Below are 23,478 nucleotides of genomic sequence, written 5' to 3'. Positions count from 1 at the left end.
GTCTATTTATCTTTATTAATTCAAAATCTAAAGATATACATGTATAGGTATATAAAGATGGACGACAAGACAGCTCCCCAAAAGTAAAGCCCAAACATCTGGATTGCCCCCTGGTGCCTGGCCCTATCCATGTTAGTGGATGGGACATGGGCCAAACTAAAAAGAATCAAAATACGCCTCAAATAAATCTCTCCCAAGGCTAGTTCCTGTCATTATAGTTAGTTCTTATCACGCTGATGTATGTTCAAGTGTTCAGTTATCTGATACGTTCATTTATTACACCTAGCTGATGTTATCCAATACAACAGCCCTGCAATAAATCCCACCTTCATAACGTTTATAATGTCTTGAACACACACAAACACGATGAGCTGACCTTGTGTATTTCAAAGCCAATAGCCAGGTTTTCTCCTCGTCCCTCTCTCAGTGTGGCTCTGCGGTCTTTCTGCTGCAGACAGATCAGAACCTCGTCCTCCGGCTTCTTCACGTCAAAAACGTACTGCAACACAGAGGAAATAGAAACTCACATAATGTTAGAGTTCATTCCTTACACAACAGAGTTGTCACTATTGCAATGTTCACAGTCTCGCTTAACACCAAATCTGAGAACTTATGAGTTCCTGAGAGAAAATAACACCTGTGGGTTCTGGAGGAAGGACTGCTTGTTGTTGGTGCAGCCCCCGGCTCGGTTGAGAAGCGGGTCGTCGTGGCGGTGAAAGGAGCCCCGCATCACAGCTTCCTCCCAGGTCTTATGGAAACTTAGGTAAGATGTGTTGATGAGACGGCACAGGATAAGGTCTGTGAAGTTAGCGATAAAGTCATCAAATGTCATCCTGAAGGGAGGGAGAGAAGATAAGTAGAAATGTTGGTTTATTTTCAATAACAGTAATATACTGTATAATGAGAGAGGTTTATGATGAAAGAGGAAACATGTTTATTTATTTAACAAAGAGAAACAAGTGTACATTTAGTAGGATATGTTTAGAAATGACCTGAAACTATCCATTAAATCAACAAATTAACCGTTGGGAGATGGAGATTGAACAAATGTCAATATAACAGATTTATTGTAGGTCACAAAGCACCACCTGCAGGTCTTCTGTCTGCCAACAGGGGGCAGCGTTGAACTAGTGAACTCACCAGAACTCTCCATCATCCTGCACTACGACACCGATCCTCTCCCTCTCACTCTTACTGACCTTCTTCCACTCTTCAGAGCTGCAAACAGGAAGAACACAAGGTTTGTATTCTTTTTCTAATAACAAAATATCGATAGCAGGTGTGAAATGCATGTTGTAAACAGTAAACGTGTCAATATAAAACAACAAAATGACATCAAACCGACATTCAGTGTATTTCCAAACTGGGCAGATTAAAGGATCGGACACAGTTTGTGGCCCAATCAACTGTTCAAATCATTGATTGTCTGGAAAGATTTAAAGATTTTCTATCTGTGGAGAAAATCTGTGGTTATGTCTTCCTCACCTGTCGCTCCAGGCTCCGTTCCACTCTTTCTCTCCCCAGGGGTTTCTCATGCGGATCATGGTGAGTTTGTCCGACTTGAAGTAGGCCAGCAGGCCGTGGCCCAGCCTCACCCTGCGGACATCCGTCACCGCGTAGGCGTGACCCTTCACCAGACCGCAGGCCAGCCTGGCCTCCATGTCTGCTGCAGTGGTTGCCTGGAACGACACGGCAAGTCAGTCAATTTCTGATTCCTAAATCAATTAATTGTATCATTCAGCCGCCATGTGTTTGTCCTGTCCTCACCCGGATCGAGCAGCTGATGAGGCCTCCTCGGTCGTGGACTTTCAGGACTCTCTCGAACAGCTCGTTGCGTTTCTCTTCATCTTCTTTGAAGCTGTTCTCCATCAAATCCATTGGCTCCGACACACCGCCGGTGAAATCCACGAGCGCGTCGGCCGTGTTGCCCCCATCAAGTGCCTCATAGCATCCACACATCCTTGAAAACACACACAAGCTTAATGCTTACACAGACATTTTGATTAATACATTTTAATCATGCTGATTCTTTCTGATGCCGTCAACAGTAGATGCCGCATAGAAGTGGTGTACATCATCTGAACGCTGGGAACCTCACGATTGATTTAAGATGCAACTCAGCACTGAGTGTCAAGTTGTTCTAGTGATTAATCAGGAACAAAAAACTAATTAACTGGAGACAATCTTGCGATGGGATCACACCAGCCGCGATGCCAAATCGAGCCAGGAGCGTAAAATGGGGGTGCCAATGGCCCCTTCCCCACTTCCTAGCAGCCCACATTCCAGCGCCTTTGCTCAGACAATACCCATCTTTGAAGTCAGCCTTCATTTTGATCTCTACTACACATCTGTAAAGTTTTGTGATTGCATCTTGCACGGTTTGCGATGCTATCGTGGTGATAGTGTCATTATTACTTGTTGTGTTGAAAGTCTTACTTGGCGTAGGCCTTCTCCACCAGCGCGCTCCAGAACTCCTTGCTGTCGTTGGAGTGGCAGTACACCAGCCCATCGTTCACCGTGGGCAGCCGGTCATCGATCACCACGTCCTCCCACTCACCAAACCGCCAGAAGCGGAAGTGGAAGATCCCGGCGTAGGACTCAGGTTTTTCTTCATCCCACTCCTGGTCCTTCCAGTCAGGGATCACCTGTGAAGAAAACAGAAAGAACACATCTCGTCAAAGCTCAGGTTTTATTCAAAAATATAAAGTTGCTTGTGTACTATAATATACTGGGATCCACAATGAATAAAAACGAAATACAGACGCAGTGTGCTGTTCTATTTGGATCCAATCACATGCACTCGGGTATTGGACACAGTGATACCTCTGGTTGGATTTAAGTAGACTGAAAGTGTGTTGATGAGGTGTCTTTGTTTCAGTACAGTAACGCAGTCACATGTGCTAAATTCCAGGTTCTCGCTGGTGATTCCCAACAAAAGTGTAAAGCAGAAAATCTCACATGATCTATAAGTGGTGTCATATACTGTGACATCCTGTTCGTGAACATCAGGCAGAAACATGACAATAATTAACTTATGATGAGAGTTAATTTCTTCTTCATTAGTGTGATACTGTTTACATTCAGAAGTTTAACATTTAAAAAAGGTGATTGAAGTCTATAATGGGAATAAATAAGGAGAGGAAATAAGTCAATTAAATGTACATTAAATACATTTCTAATTCCTTTTAAATTTAAGACTTGCCATTCTTCTATGGGGTGAGAACTAATATCATAATAATATAATCATGTAAAATGTCTTTCTCTCTTCTTTAGCTTTTATTTAACCTCTGACATAACAAAACACCTCAGCATAAGAATATTACATCAATAAATAGTCAACAATATCAGGCAAATACAACTGTTGCATGATATAAAAGAGTACAAAAACATCGCCCGTCTCCGTCCATCCCTCTCCTCCACAGCTGCAGAAACCCTCATCCACGCCTTCATCGCCTCCCGTCTGGACTCCTGTAACAGCCTCCTCTATGGTTCACCCTCAAAAAGCATCAATAAACTCCAAAACATCCAGAACTCCGCTGCCCGTCTTCTCACCCCCGTCCTCTACAAGCTCCACTGAGAACCAGCACAAGATCCTCCTCATGACCTACAAAGCCTCCATAACCTGCCCCCTCCTACCTGACTGACCTCCTCCACAGACACACTCCCACCCGCAGCCTCCACTCTGCTGCTGCTAACCTCCTGTCCCCCCCCATCCGGACCAAGCTCAGATCCTGGGGGGACAGGGCCTTCTCCATCGCTGCTCCACCCTCTGGAACGCTCCACCTCAAACCCTCAGAGACTCCTCCTCACTCACCACATTCAAATCATCACTCAAGACTCACCTGTTCAACACGGCCTTCAACCACTGACCGTCTCTTCTCCGTATCCTCCCTTTATCTCCATTTTGTGCTCTTCTTTCTACAAATAAGCGATAATTCCAGGTGTGTTTTTGGATCTCACTTTCCAGAGAGCATCGCTTGTGATTTTTTTCCCGGGAATGTCGCCAAAGACAACCAGTTTGTAAAACTGCAAAGTCAGTGGGCCTTACACTCAATCACCATTGTGTTACCTCATTCTGCGATAGGTAGTGACTTCACAGACATTAATTTAAATGACAATATTCGAGATTATACCTTTAAATTGACCTAAAGCAATAATCCCCTCTGACAATATCCTCTGTACATATTCTGTCCATTTGTTAGTTCCTAAAAAGCTGAAAAACTTGTTTCCCCTTAATTAACCTGAGAACGTACAAAGATTTTAACAAGGGAGTGTCATCAACCCATATCCTAAAATAAGATCCCTACTGACCACGCACGCACACACACACAAATAACTGGTCCATTGAGCCACGACCAGTCGAGCTCCCAGAAGCACTCAGGAAACTCCCAGAGTTCCCTCTCGTACGTCACCAGCGCCGCCTGTTGCCTAGCACCCTCACACATCACCCACCTCCGTAATGCCTTTCAAATCAAAAAATTTAAACTTTCAGACCTGATCCGTAGTATTCCAAGAAAGAATATTTGACTACGAGCAGAAATATCAGGTTCTTGTTTTAAGTTTGGACAAATATTGCTCCTGGTGTCAGTAATGTGCAAATACTCATTGTGGAAGCTCTTGTCCACAGTCAGGGATAAGGATGACAGAGAGGAGGTGTAGTGTCACACACACACACACACACACACACACACACACGCACAGCTTTATTCTCACACAGGTAAGCTTATATCACAGGCACAGCTGACAGGTCGCTCTCCTGTCCGCTGCTCTGCTGTCCGCTGCTCTCCAGGCTGCGCTGCGTCGTGGCTGAAAAAGCGTCTCCGTCTTCTTTAGCCGTGCATTTATTATGTGACTGATTACCTGATTCCGTTCAGCTGTCTGGCCTCCAGCTGGGACACTCCTGTCTCTCCCCAGCAGCCGGCGCCCTAACCACACCCCACTGCCCACTCCTATTATAAACGCATTAGGGAATAGAGTATATGTGTGCATATTGTACAAGGATTTAAAGCTTAGCAGGGCTGAATACTTATTATTCTAACTGATGATGTTTTTGCATTGATCCCATGTCCCAATGTTGTCCTTTACCCTCTCTCATGTTATGTTGCTAATCAATGCATACTAGCCAAACTACCCTGAGGGCAGGGGGGGGGGGGATTTAGCGGAGACAAAAGTGAGAAACTGCCACTGTGATGGAAATAGTTGGAGGGGAGGAGAGACAGAGAAGGCATACAAGCCTATGAGACTAGAGAGAGAGGGAGAGAGAAGGAGAGAGAGCAAGAGAGCGAGAGAGCGAAAGAGAGGCAGAGGAAGTGAAATCCAAAACTCTACCGGAGATTCATCCATCACAGCATCCATCCACACAGGCCGGCTTTACTCTCTCTTGAACCCCAGGATTATAACATCAAAGTCGGACATGGACAACGCTAAAGCCCCCTCCAACACAATGGTACTGGCATTTAAAGAAGACACTGCACTGACAGAGGTGAGGTTCTCATTTTGAACTTCTCACCTTGTATGTTATCTTGTGTGGATGCAATTTGTGTTTTTAATTGAGAGAAAATATTATTGAATGTACAAAGATTAATCGTAATGTGATGGGGTTTTATTTGCACAAAAACGTTTTTACTGCTGCTGATATGTTAAACACAGATATCAGAGAAATACTTATATAATGTGTCACACACCGAGAAGAGTTTGTAAAAAAAACATTTTAAATTTAGTGCATTACTTTTCCGACTCTTCAAAGTTTACTTTTTGGAGATTCATGCAACTTTTCATTTAAACTTCTCTCTTTGCTTTGCTCAGTCTTTATAACATCAGTTGTGAATGTTTTCTATAATGTGCCTGGTGCTTTGAATGTCCCTGTTGTGGTGATCAATAGAAGAGTTAACACTCACTACTAGCCTGGCACTCTGCATACAATTTGTTTCATTTCTAATTGATTTATCATTTTTCAACCACAAATGCTAAACACTCTCTGGTTCCATCCTGACGTTTGATGACGTCACCTTGTGGTGTAGGACATTGTGAAACCCTTTTTCACTGTTAAAGACCAAAGGAATAATTGACAAAAAGGTTGTCAGATTATTTAATAAAGAAAAATCACTAATATATATATATATATATATATATATAGAGAATATATATATATATAGAGAGATATATATATATATATATAAGAGAATATATTATATTATATATATATAGTATAGAGATATAGATAGATATATGATAATATATATAGAGAGATAGATATATATAATAGATATATATATATATATATAGATATATATATAGATATATATAGATATATATATATATTATATTATAATATATATATATATATATATATATATATTATAATATAAATTATAATATAAATATATATATTAATAATATAAATATATATATATAATATATATATATATATATATATATATATATATATTATAATATATATTATTATAATATATATTATTATTATATAATATAATATATATATTATAATATATATATATTTTACATATGTAAATTATTCTTGTTCTGACTGATTATGTCTTTCGCATTGGACGCTCTGCAAATTAAAGTGAGTGAAATTGATTTAGGAAGATAAACTACAGGTGTCTACAGGTGAAGCAAGATAATGGTCCTGATGACACTGAGACGAAACACAAGAGAAACCTGAGGCAGACTTGGAGCAAGTTTCTGAATGTCAGAGGGACAAAGTCTTGTCTCTGAACTGAACTGAAAATAACTACAAATTGTAGAGGCGAAGTTTGACCTGCAGCCTTTTGCTGCATGTCCTGCTCTCTCTCTCCCCCCCCCCCCCCCCCCTTTACTGTCAATCTTCAACTATACTAATAAAAGGCAAGAAAAGCCAAAAAGCAATGATAAAAAAAAAGAAACACCAAAGACTACACAGATCTAGATTCAATTTAAATGTTTAGAAAATGTCTTTCCAGCATTTCTTTCTTTCCACACTTCTCCAACCCATCTATCTCTTCCCGTTTTCTTATATTTCCCCTGCAGATGATGCGTCTCCGTGTGTCGTCTCTGCAGCGCTCAGGGCAGAAACGTCAGGAAGGTGAGCGTCTGCTTCTCCCCCATGAGGCCGTGTATCGGCTGGACTTCCCCACCCAGGAGCTCAACTTCTCCCGCTGGTACTTCTCCCTCACTGCCCACGGTCGAGCCACCATCACCGGTATTTCCCAACACTGGACCCCTGACCTCACCAACCTGATGACCCGTCAGCTACTAGAACCGATCGGAACATTTTGGCGAAACGCCAACGACCCGGAGGATTCGCCGCTCAAATGGCTGGAGGCGGACATGCAGGAGTTCGGCGAAAGGATTGCTGAGCTGGCCAAGGTCAGGAAGGTCATGTACTTCCTGTTTGCTTTCAAGGATGGGGCAGTGGCCGCCAATCTAAACTGCTCGGTGGAGTTCACACCAGACAAATGACTCTCCACTTTTTGTCTGTACAATTTTGTTATTACTGGAGAAGCATTGCAATATTTTGTTCAAAAAAACATTCCCCCCTAGAGCTAGCACAAGTTACTTAATTTGCTACAGGCCAATCTAACATTTTAGTACAAAGAGCAAACTTTTAACTTCACCTCAACAGCCAAGTCAAAGCTTTAAGCACTTAACAAGCTTTAAATAAAGTATTTTTTCTTCAGAAAACAATTAACACATATTTAGTAAAAAAGACAAGAAATAAAACGTATGAATGCAATTTAATTGCTTGGTCCAAATCCTCTTGTATGTTTCCTGGTGTTGATTAAAAGATCAATGTATCATCAAAATAAATCATAAACTTAAGAAATAACCGATAACTTAGAACCTTTGAATACAAAGGTTCTAAGGATACAAACTAATTATCCTCCTGTAAATAAAACCCCCTTTACTTTACTTTACTTTACAGCTGAATATTTAAAATATGTGACAATATGTGTTTGAGTTGTTACTGACTTTGGTGTTGTAGTTTCTTTCTGAAGTCTTTCATTGCTCGCTGTAAGCCAGGCAGCTACAGTAGATGCAAAACATGTAGCAGTGAATGGAGTATCAAATATTCACATAGCATGGGACGGTCGGCCCGACACAAAACAGAGATCAATGGGGTGACATCTATTAAAAATCGACTGAAAGCTGTGTGTTCTCAGTGGTGCTGATTAATATTGGTGTTACTGGACAGAGGGGGGAGGGGACCAGAGGAGAGGAGTCAACTTAGGTTTATTTTGCATTCCTGTAACATTAGGGTTATGTGTGCAATGAGACAATAATTATATTTTACGAGTTATGTGGATACGTTTGCATGCAGAATAAAGTCACTATTGCAAATATATTCAGACATTATTGTAAGTGGAAAAATTGAAAATGAGCTTCTTGAGGTCATAAAAAGTCACAAAGATGTGATTCTCCATTAAAAACAATGAACAATACATTTCACTGTTTGAACTTGGAATCTGTGAGTAATAGATTACCAGTCTGGTGATCATCAATTACTGTTAGATTCTGATCTTGTCGCTGTGTCCTGTGATTTAAACATCTGCTGATCCAAGTGTTAGCTTGATTTTCATTAAATGATGCATTTCTCTCAGTCTTTTTCTGTCTCCCTGTGTTTCAGTTGGATATGACTGAAACAGCAAGGAAATGATTCCAGCATGTTGTGTTTACAGCTACAGCATCTGGTCATAAGTAACAATAGTTCCCATTTTGCTTCCAAGCAAACCTTCCACCTTACTGGAGCAAAGTACTGGCAGGAACATGCTTTAGACTGCATTAGTCAGAGAGCCAGAAGTGCTTCAGTACAGAGAGAAACAAGACCAAACCTTCCGTCTATGGACAGAACCAGGAACAACATCATTGCAGGTTTTGTTAACAAATAATTAAAATATAGTCACAAACATAAATATTTAGGATTCGTATTTTAAGGCCTGACCTTTTTTGTCAAATAACTTTAGGTAGCAGGAACAATATTTGGAAAATAGGATACTATATCTATAAAAAATATAACTAGTATTAAAAATGAATATAAACCCACAATCACTTTATAAAATAGAGCAGGTGAGATCACTTCTTACCTTCAGCACAACAAAGAAAAGGATGCATGATGTACTACACATCGGTACTAAATACATCTGCATGTTATCAACATTACTAAATAAGTGGTAACAATAAGTATTATTTATTAATGTTAGCAATGAAAATCTTTAGAACTTTATGAAATACCTCCACACACATGTTCTGTGTGTGGGTTAACAGTTCTTTTAACTATTTACCTAATTGTGTCCCGTAGGATGGTGACTATTGGGTCTCTTCACCTTGGAATAGTAAAATGATGTCATTATTGCCGTCAAATGACCTTAAATCACACTAGAGGCTTAATAAGCGTTTGCTTTTGGACCATTGACGGGTGTCAAGACAACTGGCTGCTCCACTGAGGCAACAACACCTAAAACAGGCTTTAGTTTCCCTTCAGCTGATGGAAAACTGAGAGCTGCAGAGCACCCCAGAGACAGCAGGAAGCAACAGTGGAAAAAACAGTGAGGAAACTCGCCACACACACACACACACACACACACACACGTCTTTAAACTTCATAACATGATTGGATGAGGGAAAAATATGATTAATATAATAGATTATTTATCTGCCAATCTACTAATCAATTAGTGGACGATCGTTGCAGCTCTACATCACAATAATCCTTGTATGCTTTCATTGGCTCCCCTTTAAGTATAGAAAAGATTTCAACACACTGCTCATCACATATAAGGAAGGCCCCACATGGTCTTATCCCTTCATACATCGCCAAACTCCTGCATCCTCATTGCGCCTCTGGGCCACTCAGATCATCCAACCAAGGTCTCTTATTTATGCCCGCCCCCTCCGAAGATCCAAGGGCCCTGTCCTTCTGGAGCTGTCCCCCCCCCCGCCCCCTCTGTCCGATCAGCCGACTTGCCTTCCCTGTATAGAGGCTGTAATGTATTTGTGTCCTATGTGTGTTCTTTCTGTTTATAACTGTATTTATGTTTCTTATTTTTCTCCATCTGTATCCTGTGAAGCACCTGTCTGAATAACAGGGTTGTTAACGAAGGTTACTGGTGCCACCTTATGGATGAAAGATGTTATTTCCTAGTTGCTGCAGCATCCAGTTCAAGTTCTTTATCAGATGGATCCGTGCAAATAATTCATTTCAATCTATAATGTTTCAAGTCTCTTTGTTAAGCAGCTGTGAAATAAGTACAATAGTGTTATTCACTTGTCAAACTTCCAGGGCTAATGTGCTGATCCTGGACCCTTTACAGTAAGTCATGCAAATTATTTATGAGCTCTGACATACATGGTTATTAAGAATATAAATTCCTAATGAGCGCTGTTAATAAACAGTATGCGTGGTGGTTAAAGGGTTAATGATGTACTTAATGAAAACTGATGTTTTGCGGAGGCCTTGAAGACAATTTAACACAACCAATGAACTGTGTGTGTGTGTGTGTGTGTGTGTGTGTGTGTGTGTGTGTGTGTGTGTGTGTGTGTGTGTGTGTGTAAAAGGGCAATAATCTAAAATCCCCAGGATTACACAATGTGCACACAATGTACACACAAATCTAAAGTAAACACACACCCAGTCACACAAATCTGGCACCCATACACTTACACATGACCACACCCAACAGGCAAACTCACACTCCTATACACATCCACATGTGTGTGCATGCTGCTCCACCAACTGTCTCTAACTGACATGTGCTATTTAGCAATGAAATTAAATATTACTTGATCAATTAGGATGCTGTATTTTTGAAGGTAGTGGTTTTATTGAGCTATGTTGTTGCGTTTCTTTGCTATGTGGTGTGACCTTGTGTGCGTTTGCGATCTTTTTGATGGATTCTTATGTAAATATATTGTGTGTTGTGCGGACCCCGGAATAAAAGTGTAAAATAGCAAAACTGCAACAAAAAAAACTGTCTCTTTGTCTCACCTTCTGCCATAGCGCCTCTCTGGAGGCCAGACTGGAGCAGGCGGCTACGAACCAGCAGTTTCCCAGCTGGCCTTGGAGCAGGTCGTGAGCACTGATGCCGTCCACAAACAGATGGGGGTCGCTGCATAACTCCTAGAAGGATCAAGATGATTGCAATCAGTGTTAACCTTATCTTCTTATTTCAGATACATTGTTTTGTTTTTTTCACCTGACTTCTTAATTCAACATAATGACGACAGTGACGATCCTTTAAATCATTGGACTTAAACAACTAAATAAATGTGTTCTTTAAACTCTCAGGCCAAATGAGTGGTATAAAAATAACCCCATAAGCTGCATTATTTAAATCTTACCTACAGATGGGACCCAGACAGTGGACCAAATTCATCATGGCCTTAAACTCACCTGATCTGATAAATGACATGTCGTTATATGACAAAATATGTCCCTACCAGAGATGGTGTAAACAAGGCCATTGATGAGATCAAAGTGATATTTCATAAGGCAGCTATTAAAGCTGACCGTATAAAACATAAACCTGGCCTTAAAAAGAGATTAGGAATTGCCAGAATTGAGGCTGAGACAGAGATGCACCTCCTACTACAATGAAAAACATTCAATGAAACAAGGAACATTTACTTTAACAAGTTCAGATTTCAGATTTCAAAGACCTTAATGAACTTTCAAAATAAAGAAATACTGCTAGGAGGAGACTAGGCATATCTTTCTGGCCAATATGTATCAACATGCCACAACCTGAGGGACATTAAGTGACCAACCCACACCCACCCACCATCATTTGACATAATGTCAAAGTTCACTTGATAAATTGAGTTTTTACAATAGATAAGGCTAAAGGGGGTTCTGATCACATCCTCACCCAGTCCTTTTCTACCACTCTCTGGTCAACCAGCTGCTGCACAGGCCAACAGTAGAAAGATGTGCTCATACTGGACAGCTGACAGACAGGCAGGGCGTTAGCCAGAGCACTCAGTCAACCGTCATAAGGTAAATACAGGGCAACAAAACTGCCTCTGATGAAATCCAAATCGCTTCTGAATGTTCAGAGCAAAACAAACCGCAGAGCGTATGAGAGGCCGCCTATCAGGACAGCAGCCAAATGATAGGGCTGAGATAAACCAGTGGTACACACCCAGCAAGACCACTAACCATACAGTTTCCTCTCACCTGTAGTGCTTTTTATTAATCTAGATGGTTTTGGTGTGAGTTGCAGATATTGGCCATATAGATGTCTGCCTTCTCTACAATATAATGGAACTAGATGGCACTCCGCTTGAGGGGCTCAAAGTGCAAAAAAAACATGTTTGAAAAATGTCTCTTTCCAGACAAACCAATGTTACAGCTCAGCTGAGGAGGACGCGGATAATGTTCACATCTCGCACGAGCCTCTCGTCCATGAGTAGATGGACGCTTCATTCGGCGCGGTGATACGGTTGGCGGCTGTAGTTCGGCAGAAAGAAAACAGTTCCTGCAAGAAACTGCTAACAACAAGGTCTGTGGATTATTTTGAAAGAGACATTGCTGTTGAGTTTCTCAAATGTATTTTGAGCACCACAAGCCCAGTCTCATCTGATGTCTTTATATTCCAGAGAAGGCGGACATCTAGCTCAATCACTTGGCCACACGGACCGAAACAATGGAGATTGATAAATAGCACTACAGTTAAGAGGAAACGTGTATTGTTTTCATGCAAAGCTGGAAATGTTTATGCCGCTTACATATTGTAAATGCATTTTAAATTGAGCATATTTCAATAAAACAAATCTTGACAAATAAATGCTGTGTGTGCATTCACAAATTACAGGTTGCTATTTTAAGTACACACACGAACACACACATTAGAAATAGACTGGGTGGTCTGTCTTCATCCTTCTCTTTTTTTCCTTAAACATACACAAAACATGCTAAAGTTGACTTGTTCATTCAGTAATACCTCATTAAAAACACTGAAACCCCATTAAATCAACTAGAAACATGCCAAAATGGCAGCTTAGCGTACAGTTTAAGTTAAGACAAGGACAACCAATGAAGGTTGTCTCGTATTAGCTTCAGCTAAACGAGTCACTATAGACAGGTGGAACAGTTACAGACACAGAAATATCAGGATAAACAATCTGTTAGTGACACTGGAGTCGCTCAGAGAGATAGTTTAAGGGAGAAACAACACGGATGTTTCCTCTCTCCACTCCCTGGGCAAATTGATAATATTGATCCATTGGAGTGCTTTAAGTTTCCTGTTTAATTATGTAGCAGCTCAGATCATCAATGGTTGAGAGTAAAATCATATAATAAAAAGGTACAGTTCAGGCTTGAGCTTTGTGTTCTTTATGCTGTATACACTGGAAGAAGACATCAAGAAGTAATTATGGTTGAAATCAGGCTTGCAACTTGAATTCATAGAAAGAATAAACTGCAAATGTAACAAAATAATTCTGTCTTTGTTCCATATTCAGACCTTTTTGATCTTACAACAGCTTTTGGTCTCAAAGGGTTCAATTAAAGGCACTGTCACCTGCCTAAATAAAATGGACTAAACTGGCTACAAAGTTCATTTAAAAGTGGATTAACAGGATTTAAGCAGAACAGCTGCTACAGACTTTATATTTGGCTTCCTTCAACAAAAAGAACAAATTCATGCTCATACTCTGACGTATGGAAATGTGAAACTAAAGCAAAGAACTGACTAAATCTTGTTTAGTGCTTTGAATCTGTGCGAGTGTGTATTGCAAAGACAGTGCACGGTGTAAACAGCAGCTGAGAGACGCTGGAAAGCCATTAAGCAATAACTCCATTACGAGCATCATATTTCCCCATCATCTTAACTTAACAAATAAGGCAGTTGAAGTGGTTACTACTGCATAAAAACATTCCTAAAAACAAATATGGTGAAGTGGAATGCAGTGGGTGACTCAAAGTCTCTTGGACAGTTCAAGCCAAACACTCTGTTATATCAAACGAGTCCATCGGGTAAGATGTTTTATTATGTCTTATTTAATTTATTATTACTGATATTAATATCAGTTATTCATCATATGATCACATTTAACTCACTAAAGATAACATAAATGAAATGTCAAATATTGGTGTTATGTGAATATGACACAGATGCTCAATGCTTTAAACTTTGTGGACACAATGTTTTAAACATAGACTGTATAAAATATGGATGAAGTCACTGTGACGTCACTCATAGGTTTCTGAAGAGCCAGTGTGAAGCTCAATGTGGACGGATCCTGCTGTCGCCATCTTGGCAGTGACGCAAACTCCCAACTCCCGGCTAACCCAAAGATGGCCAAAGAGGTGGATCGTCTGTGGAGCTGAGGCAGGCCGAATGATGCCTGGTGGCTGAAACTAGTCCCTTGTGATCCACCTGTCACTCAAAGTGACCACGCGCTTAATTATTTAATAATAATAATAATAATGATGATGATAATAATAATTAAAACAGATGAGTTTTATAAGAATCCAACCCCAGAACAGTTGTCATAAATAGGGTAATTAACTATAGAGACCAAAACAGTTTTTTTACCAGGCTGTAAACTGTATTTTACAGCCTGCATTTCAGGAGTTTATGGGGCTTGACTTGATTTTCGAGCCAGTGGCCAATTGAAGAACTGCAGTTTTCCAGCCACTTGGTTTTAACAAGGAAAAAGAATGTGTGGAAAGCATTTCCCTTCTTAGAGGCCTCAGTGTTTTGGTTTGGATTTAAGAGTGAACAATTCTTACATCTGTGCTGGACTGCTCAGTATCTCTTCGTGGAGGATTTGAAGAAGTATTTGAGGAAATAAACAGTTTTGGTTGCAGAAGTTACTTAAGGTCAGGGGCTCAAACAGAAGCCTACATCCTTCATCTACTACTTAGCCTCTCTTACATAACTGATTCATGTACACCAACATCAGAAACATCTGTTGCTTTTCTGGTTGTTATTTTATATTAAGCCATAAATTGTACTTAAAGCCTGATTTTGTTACTTCAAGAAACTTCACTGGAGCGCTCCATAAAAAGTTGGATGGAAAGTGAAAATCGAAGAAAAAAAAAAGAAAGAAAAGGTAAATATATCAGTTAATAATAAACTTCTTTATTGCTCAGGTGCGTTGGAAACTGATAACCCTTTGCTGCTGCACACATCTATACATTCCTTCACCAGAAACAGGGATATGTATAAAAAAACACATAAACATTTGAATAGAAATATGGTGTTCCTCCCAGTAAAGCCTGAGTTTGTTTCCTAAAACAAAATCCAGAAATTGTTCCAGCCAAAGACCATTGAATCAGAACACTTTCCACATCCGTGCTGAGACATAATTTATATTATATTTCAGTCCCACCATCCCTGTAGTCCCGATTAAACCACACATGAGAAGAGAATAACTGGATGAGAAAATGAAAGAAAAATTAAAGTAGCCTTTGCTCAGTCACAGAGAGACATCTCAACATGTTATTCTGCCGTCCAAATATTTGTTCAAAGAGCAAACACACCATGTACACACACATGCAGACACACACATAAAACCATTCCTGGGTGTTGGAGTGGGATTTCAGTGCAGTAAAATAAATTCCATGCATTCCTCTCCCTATCCAGTCCATGTAACCCGTCTTCTGTCTGTATGCATGCATGCTCTCCATTGTACTTGTCTCATGACGAGCGTCCCCCTTACCCACCTACTGTCTCCTGTCCCTGCTTCTTGTCTCTATATCAGTAACTGTTTTAGGACTGTTCTTCACCACATTGGCTGTAGGACGTCCTTACTTTGCCGTATGTCCAATAAGGTAAACAGTCTATAATTTAGATTGAAACCATCATCTATGTGTTTGAAAAGATATATACACCTGTAAAGCAAACAATCGGGAGAATAAAAACACTTTGTAGATTACATTCCTTGGCTGGAACATGTAACGTCTTGCTTAATATTTAACAAACATGTCCTTTTAATCTCACCTTAGGCCTTTTCCAGGTGACTCTGCCGATCTGGTTGCTCTGGTAGAACAGAGACTGGTCGGATGTGGGGAAGAGAGGATCTTCAAACAGACGTCCATTTTGCTGGCACTGCCTCCTCAGTGCCGAGAAAGACTGGCCCTCGTATGGAATCACCATCCCCCTGCACAGACAGAAACCTGTGGTTTGTATCCGTGTCTGTCCAAAATGTCATCATTTCATCATTTTATATAATTTAAAATTAGCATATGAATTCTTGAGTTATTGCCAAAAACGTGCTTTGTGAGGTCCTACTACTGACTCTCCAGCTTACTTTATATAGATTATTACTGTACATGGTTTTGGTTGACCAGGAACTCTGATCGTAAGTTAAAATCCTTTACTGATACATGAATAACCAGCACATTTCAAAAGTCTTCGTCAGGATATAAAGTGCAATGAGGACAGGTGCTCACATTAAAACTCATCAACTCATATTCTTACTAGGCCGCTACTGTACGTTCAAATACACTATACACAATGCAATACAGCAAGAGTGGAAATAAGGGCAGGCTGAGACTAAAACAGTGTTTGTTATTTTGGGAAAGAGAGGACATGGTGGACGAGCTGCAGGAAAATCAGGCTTCAAGGCCAGAAACTGTGCAGATAAATCTTTGTGGTGTGGATAAAGATTAATGACAAGGATATCCTTCTCTTTTAAAAGCATACAATACTTTTAAACACTCCCAAAACTTGTGTGCACACAAACACACGCATAAGATTGTCTAATACACATTACATTAACAATCCCATCAGTCATGTGACAGGATGACAAACAGAAACTCGGACAGTCACCAGCAAAGCAAACACAGGATCAAAGTTTCATACGGTGCAGCAGCATCGGGCGCCTGAGTGAAGTCCTAACCGCTACTTCATGTCCAAACAAAGTGCGACAAAAACATTGTAGCAGCAGATTAAAAATATGACTGCTAAGCATCACATAAGTAGCAGCAGGAGATTTTTAACGAGCAGCATTATCAAACGTTAGTAAATTAACTGCTATGTATTCATGTTTTGGGGCAAAACTGAAACCAGTCGCTGGCTATGAAGTGATCGTTAAATCACTTAATTTGGTGTTTTAGTCAAATTCCGCCTTGTCATCTATATTTGACTGTCACACATCTGGAAAAGAAAAAAAAAGCCCCTTTATTAAGACCTGCATCTCTTTACAAAAACATTATCACAGCTTAACATGTTGGTCTGATGTCTCAATAAACACCCGCAAAAGTCATGACAGCAATCTTCTGGAGTTGGATCAAGTATGTTAACATTTCCGTAACACTTTCAACACGGCACACAAGTCCGACTTTGATACCGTTAGATTGATGTTTGTCATAAAGCTGCAGCACAAGATAAACATGAAATAATCCACATCTTCTTTGCCTGATTAAGATCCCTGTTTACTTTGTTACGGGAGATTCTTCTCAAGTGGGTTTAGCATCCCGGACACTCACAGTGCTCATTGAGGAAAGTGTTTAACTGCAACATGAGCTGTAAAATCCCTCCCTAATACAGCCTGTGAAAAAGCACTCTTCTTTATTATATCATTAAACGTTTCAACTCACTGCTGTTTTCCAAAAGTGATACTGCGTTATCTCGCAGAGCAGGTTTCAAGTTTTGAGCGAGCAGTTGGCTCTTTGTGTCAATGTTGTGTCCTGTCTGAATAAAGCCGGAAGAAACCAACCCAGAAACATCATACACAAGAGGGAACACTTTACTGCACAATGACTACTCTTACTTTAAAAGACTTGAAGTAAATCTTGCTAATAATGCAGGGTTTGTCTGGTACTGCTACTTTTACTTGAATTTGAATACTTCTTCCACCACCGACTGCCATGATGTGGGTTAACATGAAGACTGTTCATTGGGCAGGGCAACATCAGGTCCGTCTGTAATTATATCTGTGTCAATTAAGGCACTTAGCACAGAGAGGATACTGAACAGAGCCGACACAACAACACATTATATGATCTGCTTGGTGGTCTGTTTCTATAAAAAACTTTTTTTCATTTTTGAAAAAACCAAAGCAACTGGTCTTTCCAGAAACAATGTTCTGATTACTCTGAGACTCTACAGAGACCTCGCTGTGAACAGTGTTGAAGTTTCTGTGTGGGGTGGGGGGGGGAGAATTACCCTTTAACACTATAAAGTACTGTGGGGTTAGGGTTAGGGAAAACAATATGTCGACCCTGAGAGGTTGTGAGCTGGGAAGAAGAAACTGAGCGGACCTTCTTCTGCAGACGACCAGCATGACTGGGAAATGACTCATCATCAGCTGGGGGGAGGGGGGAGTGTTTGTCTGCGTCTGTGTATAAGTGCAGTGTATCACACGATGAACAAAACCAGTTCACATTCCCATTTCTCACTCTCACATTTACAAACATTTTTAACGTTCAAATGACTGACACCACTAACAGCAGACTGCGGGACAGTCAGACTCTCTGACTTGATAGTAACGACAGGGCTTTTTCATTCCCGACAACATTAATGATGGCTCTATTGTACAAGTGTCCCAGTAAGACATGAGCCAGAATGAACCAAACCAGGACCCTGACACTGAAGCCGCTAAATGGAATTCAGCCATCATTAGTTTACACTTGTGCTTTTCCTACAAGATACATGTCAAACTGTCTTTGTGTAAACAGCCTATTATATTGCATTTATTAGAATAAAAAAAGCAAAACATAAATAAAATAAAACAGTTATCCATTGTATGTACTGCTTGTACAGGTGGGGGTTAGTAGTATTGTTCCTCAAAATTAAAGATATTTTCAAAAGACCCACATTAGTGCTGCTTAGTGACTTTAATCCCTGAAGTCTTTTTCACATGCTGAGAGGGACAATCAAGTTGAATATGATTGTATTTAATCTTTCACTCCCAACATATGGGATGTACAAAAGCAAATTCTCCATTTGTTTTTGAAATTGTTTGAAATTAATTATTTTCTGACCAACACTTCAAATTCAAAATATATATTACACTTACAATGACAGAAAACTGAGACATAGCAAGACATACTCTTATTAAGGAAGCTCAAACCAGTACATGCCTTTCTCTTGATACATTTAATAGTTTCATGTCAGCCTGCTTCTCTATTCATTTAAATGTGTTATTCAACCCAAAGAATGCTGCAACAACTTATGAGACATAATAGAGCAAGGTAATAGTCATCATATACTTTACATAATGTATATGCTTGTATCGACAAACAAAATAATTAAAGACCCCTGGACTTTGAGAAACTGGGATTTTTCACTTTTTAGGACCAAATGATTAATCTAGAAAATTAATCAGCAGATGAATCGCTAATATTATAATCGTTAGTTGCAACCCTATTGGCCTGATTAGGGCTCTACTTTGAAGATGGAAACCTGGGATCGGGAATGTTGTGACATTTCAGCAGATTGTTTAACACTGAATAAACTGAGTTGCAGCCCCTAAAATAACTGTCTGCGCAACTAAAAACCCACGAACACTCAACATTAGTTCCAACAAGTTTAACTGAAGAAAAGGTGCATTTTTAAAAAGGTGTATGAGGTAAACACTCAGCAGGAGAAACAGGGTCAGTAGTAGTAAGAGAACACTGCATGCAAGACGTCAGCTGTTCATGTCAATCTACTGTCAACCTACTGTCAACAACACAGTTTGCTCCTCTTTCAAACTGCCTGCAGCATTAATGGATTTACTTCCAAACCTGATTGTGAGATCACTTTATTATGCTCAGTACTTAACACGGCTCATTCATTTTACGTGTGAATACACTGTTTCTTAATGTGAGAACAACTGACAGGTGCATTAAACTGAAACGTTAAGGACCACCAGTGTTATCTACAGACACAGAGGATTGATTATGGAGCAAGCAAGAACAGAGGAAAAGCAGCCAAGCATGGGTGTGGTTTCATGTGGGCACCAATACAATGTCACAACAGCTTTATATGTGCCAACTGAACAACAATGCAGATGTTAAAATATCACATTGTAGATGATGTGTGACATAAACAGCATAAACACATTTCATGTACCCAAATGCAGATTTGTAAATCAGTCTTACTTTGCTAAAATTAATTTTAAGACACATTTTGCAGAGGCAGCTTCAAGCGTTTTTCAGCTGTGTGAAGCAACCAGGAAATAACACCGGAAATTGGGAAGACTTTGCCTCCAAAGTAAAAGTGTCTTATCAGTCGGAAAAGAGAACAGTGTAGTGAAATGGAAACCACACAACTGTTTCTATCAATCATTTATGGGAGATTGTAATTGTTATTATTATTATCATTATTATCATTATTATTATCATTATTATTATTATTATTATTATTGATGTTATTAAAATATATGTTAAGTCCAGTTTCTTCAACATGGATTCTCTCAGTGGTGGAAGAAGTATTCATATATTTGACTAAGGTAAAAGCAGCAATACTACAATGTAGAAATACTTAATTACAAGTAAAACTTCTTCCAGCAATACCCAGGATTCACAAACCCTCCGCCAAAGCTATTTATTTTGAAGGTTGGTGCCGGAAGTGTACTTGGTAACACGAGTTAGCTTTCTAAAATGGCAAGTTTTGTTTTCATAGATTTTTCATCTTCTTTGAAAAAGGCGGAAATGGAAACCGTGAAAGACTGATTTCACTATAATACTGCTTTTCTGTTTAATTTTACGCTAGCAGCAAACGTTTAATAAACTTTTCAAAGTGCAAATTGTTAATGTTTTGTTTTTTTATGTAACTGAACGGCAGTTAAATTAAACTATCTTCATCTTTTCTGACGCAACAAAAAGACTGTTTAATAATAAGGAGTTTAGGAGTGTAGTTTCTTAGCAGACTTCAGATGACTGAAAAAGCCATGTCAGTGCCAAGTTAGATTGAACTAATTAGACTTTACCTGGAGAAATGTTTGGTTAAACGTCAGCTCCCCGGCTGTCTCACACGCGGCTGCTCCCGCTCTCTTCTCCCGGGAGGATTTCAGTGTTTTTATTCCCTCTCTTTTGGTTGTCAGATCGGTGATGTGCGGAGGTTTTCACTCGGGAATTAAGTTAGTTTACAACCGTCAAAGTAAAACCACACAGACGCAGGAGGAGCTCCAAGCCCCCTCCAATCATCTGAAGGCTGGAGCCAAACCCTGTGATGCCTTCAGATGCGGCACGGACAAATTGGAACGACTCAATACTGTATTGTGGTGGTGTTGTTGTTGTTTTTGTTGTTGTTGTTTGTGCAATCGAAACTTGCATCACAAACATGCATAACACATATAAACATATACACATATACTGTACACACATACATACAATCATGCACACATATATAGATGCATCCATACATGTAGGCCTACATACAATATCATACAATAAATAGAGAAATAAAATGAAAGACCTCGAACACAGCTTTTTTTGAAGTATTGAATACATAACGTTTGCCAAGCAACACAACAGTGTTCAATAATGAGTTTTGATCATGTTGAAAACCCCAAATAATACTGAGAGTGGATAAATATAAAATAATTGCTTGTTTGGATAACCAATCTACCACCTGCATCCAAAAGGATGCAAACTGGACAATGTCAAAATAAAGGCATAATGTCCTCCTCCTCTTTGGTGCAACATCTACAGATATTATCCTTGTCATGATCGTGATTTTGTATATCCTGTTTTATTTTGAAGTGTTCACTCCCCATTGTGTCATGTCTAGTTGTACTTCCTGTCTGTGTGTTTTTCCTTTCTGTGATTGTTGATTTGTTCCTCCTGTGTCCCCCTTCACCTCGCCCTTGTATTTTAGCTTCCCTCCCCAGCTGTGTCTCGTCCCCCTCGTTTAGTGTCTGTGTGTATATATCCCTGTGTGTCCCAGTGTTCCTTGTCAGTTCATCATCTACAGTGTCACCCTTGCAGATGTCTCCTCGTGCTCCCTGTGTCGTCCCGGTTTGTGTTTAAAGTTTTACTTTTTGCCTTATTTTGTAATTTCGTAAGCTTTTTTGGAATAAAGCCCTCTTTTTGTTAATCTCCTCGTCTGCTGTCTTGCATTTGAGTCCTCACCTTTTCCCCACCGTGACAGTACGAACTGACCAGAAACATGGACTCAGCAGAGGTCATGGTCGAGGAGACCTATAATTTAGTGTAGACTTTAATTATAATTTTTGGAGAGTGGAAGCAAAACCCCTGTTGGAGGATACGACAGGCTGCGCCTGGATTGGCGAGAAAAGAGGTTGCTAAGAAGCCAGAGTTGAAGAGCCTTTTACATGAGTAGCTTCAGGATTTTGTGGACACCCCACCTTGCCAGCCTAACCCCGCCGATCCTTCCACTCCACTTCTTTTTGCCTGAGCTGCGGCAAACCCCCTTCTCCAGTCGTGCTGTGGCAACCTCCTACTCCTGTCGGGCCGCACCAGACCCCAGTCCCTGAGCCATTTCTGGGCACTCTCCTGGCCCTGGGAGGTCCTCGGAGTCTCCAGGTGACTTCCAGGTCTCAAGCGCAAGAGACCCAGACCACGGCAGACTCCTGTTTCCGCTGCCGGGCCGCGACAGCCCCCTGTTTCCGCTGCCGGGCCGCGACAGCCCCCGTTTCCGCTGCCGGGCCGCGACAGCCCCCGTTTCCGCTGCCGGGCCGCGACAGACCCCGTTTCCGCTGCCGGGCCGCGACAGACTCCGTTTCCGCTGCCGGGCCGCGACAGACCCCGTTTCCGCTGCCGGGCTGCAGACTCCCGCTGCCGGACCTCCGCAGACTCCGCAGACTCCCGCTGCCGGACCTCCGCAGACCCCCGTCGCCGCTGCTGGATCTCTGCAGACATCCTCTCCAGCTGATGTCGGACCGCTGCAGACTTCAGCTGCCCCTCGAGGCCCCAGCTGTTCCCCCAGCTGCCCCCCGAGACCCCAGCCCCTGTGCTCCCTTTGCCCCCCGAGACCCCAGCCCCTGTGCTGTCTTTGCAACTCGAGACCCCAACCCCTGTGCTCCCGTTGCCCCCGAGACCCCAGCCCCTGTGCTCCCTCCGTCCCTCCAACCCCTGTGCTCCCTCCGTCCCTCCAGACCCCCCTCCGTCCCTCCAGACCCCAACCCCTTCGCTCCCCCCCGCCGACCTCCAGCCCGGCCTCCAGACCAGCCTCCTGAGCGGCTCTGGCCGCCTCTAGACCAGCCTCCTGAGCGGCTCCGCCCGCATCCTGCCTGGCCTCTCCTTCAACCTCCTGAGCGGCTCCGCTGGCCTCCAGCCCGGCCTCTCCGCCGGCCTCCTGAGCAGCCCCGCCCGCTTCGCCGGCCTCCTGCCCAGCCTCCAGAGCAGGGGCCTCCTTGTTTGCCCCTTGAAAGTTTTACTTTTTGCCTTATTTCGTAATCTCCTCATCTGCCGTCTTGCATTTGAGTCCTCACCTTTTCACCACTGTGACAATCCTCAGTTATTCTCCATACCGTAAGCATTTTAATTGTCGGTAATATTTTATAAAACATTTATAACTGGAAAGCCCATAAATAGATAGAACAACATGGCCAGTAAATTAACCTAAGAAAACGTTTAACAAG

At 41.1% G+C, this 23,478-nt stretch overlaps 2 protein-coding genes across 2 annotated transcripts in view; one reads left to right on the top strand and one right to left on the bottom strand.

The window, feature by feature from the left end:
- Window positions 1-21,063, bottom strand: part of capn5a (calpain 5a) — a 24,571-nt gene extending 3,508 nt beyond the window's left edge. The window contains exons 1-9 of the mRNA XM_029447161.1: window positions 20,863-21,063; window positions 15,945-16,104; window positions 10,985-11,116; window positions 2,437-2,645; window positions 1,768-1,960; window positions 1,486-1,679; window positions 1,141-1,218; window positions 638-833; window positions 377-499 (exon numbers count right to left, since the gene is read on the bottom strand). Of these exons, the coding sequence (XP_029303021.1) occupies window positions 377-499; window positions 638-833; window positions 1,141-1,218; window positions 1,486-1,679; window positions 1,768-1,960; window positions 2,437-2,645; window positions 10,985-11,116; window positions 15,945-16,100 (1,281 nt within the window). The 5' untranslated portion in view covers window positions 16,101-16,104; window positions 20,863-21,063. The remainder of the gene's footprint in view (window positions 1-376; window positions 500-637; window positions 834-1,140; window positions 1,219-1,485; window positions 1,680-1,767; window positions 1,961-2,436; window positions 2,646-10,984; window positions 11,117-15,944; window positions 16,105-20,862) is intronic.
- Window positions 5,209-8,001, top strand: ompa (olfactory marker protein a). Its single transcript, XM_029447162.1, has 2 exons — window positions 5,209-5,482; window positions 7,030-8,001. Exons 1-2 carry the CDS (start codon window positions 5,237-5,239, stop codon window positions 7,459-7,461), a joined length of 678 nt encoding a protein of 225 aa, XP_029303022.1. The 5' UTR covers window positions 5,209-5,236; the 3' UTR covers window positions 7,462-8,001.
- Window positions 21,064-23,478: the final 2,415 nt, after the last annotated feature.

Source organism: Cottoperca gobio, chromosome 13 (genome assembly GCF_900634415.1).
Source record: "Cottoperca gobio chromosome 13, fCotGob3.1, whole genome shotgun sequence".
Taxonomy (NCBI): domain Eukaryota; kingdom Metazoa; phylum Chordata; class Actinopteri; order Perciformes; family Bovichtidae; genus Cottoperca; species Cottoperca gobio.
Note: the sequence above shows the minus strand (reverse complement) of the source record. Positions and strands in the feature narration are given on the sequence as shown.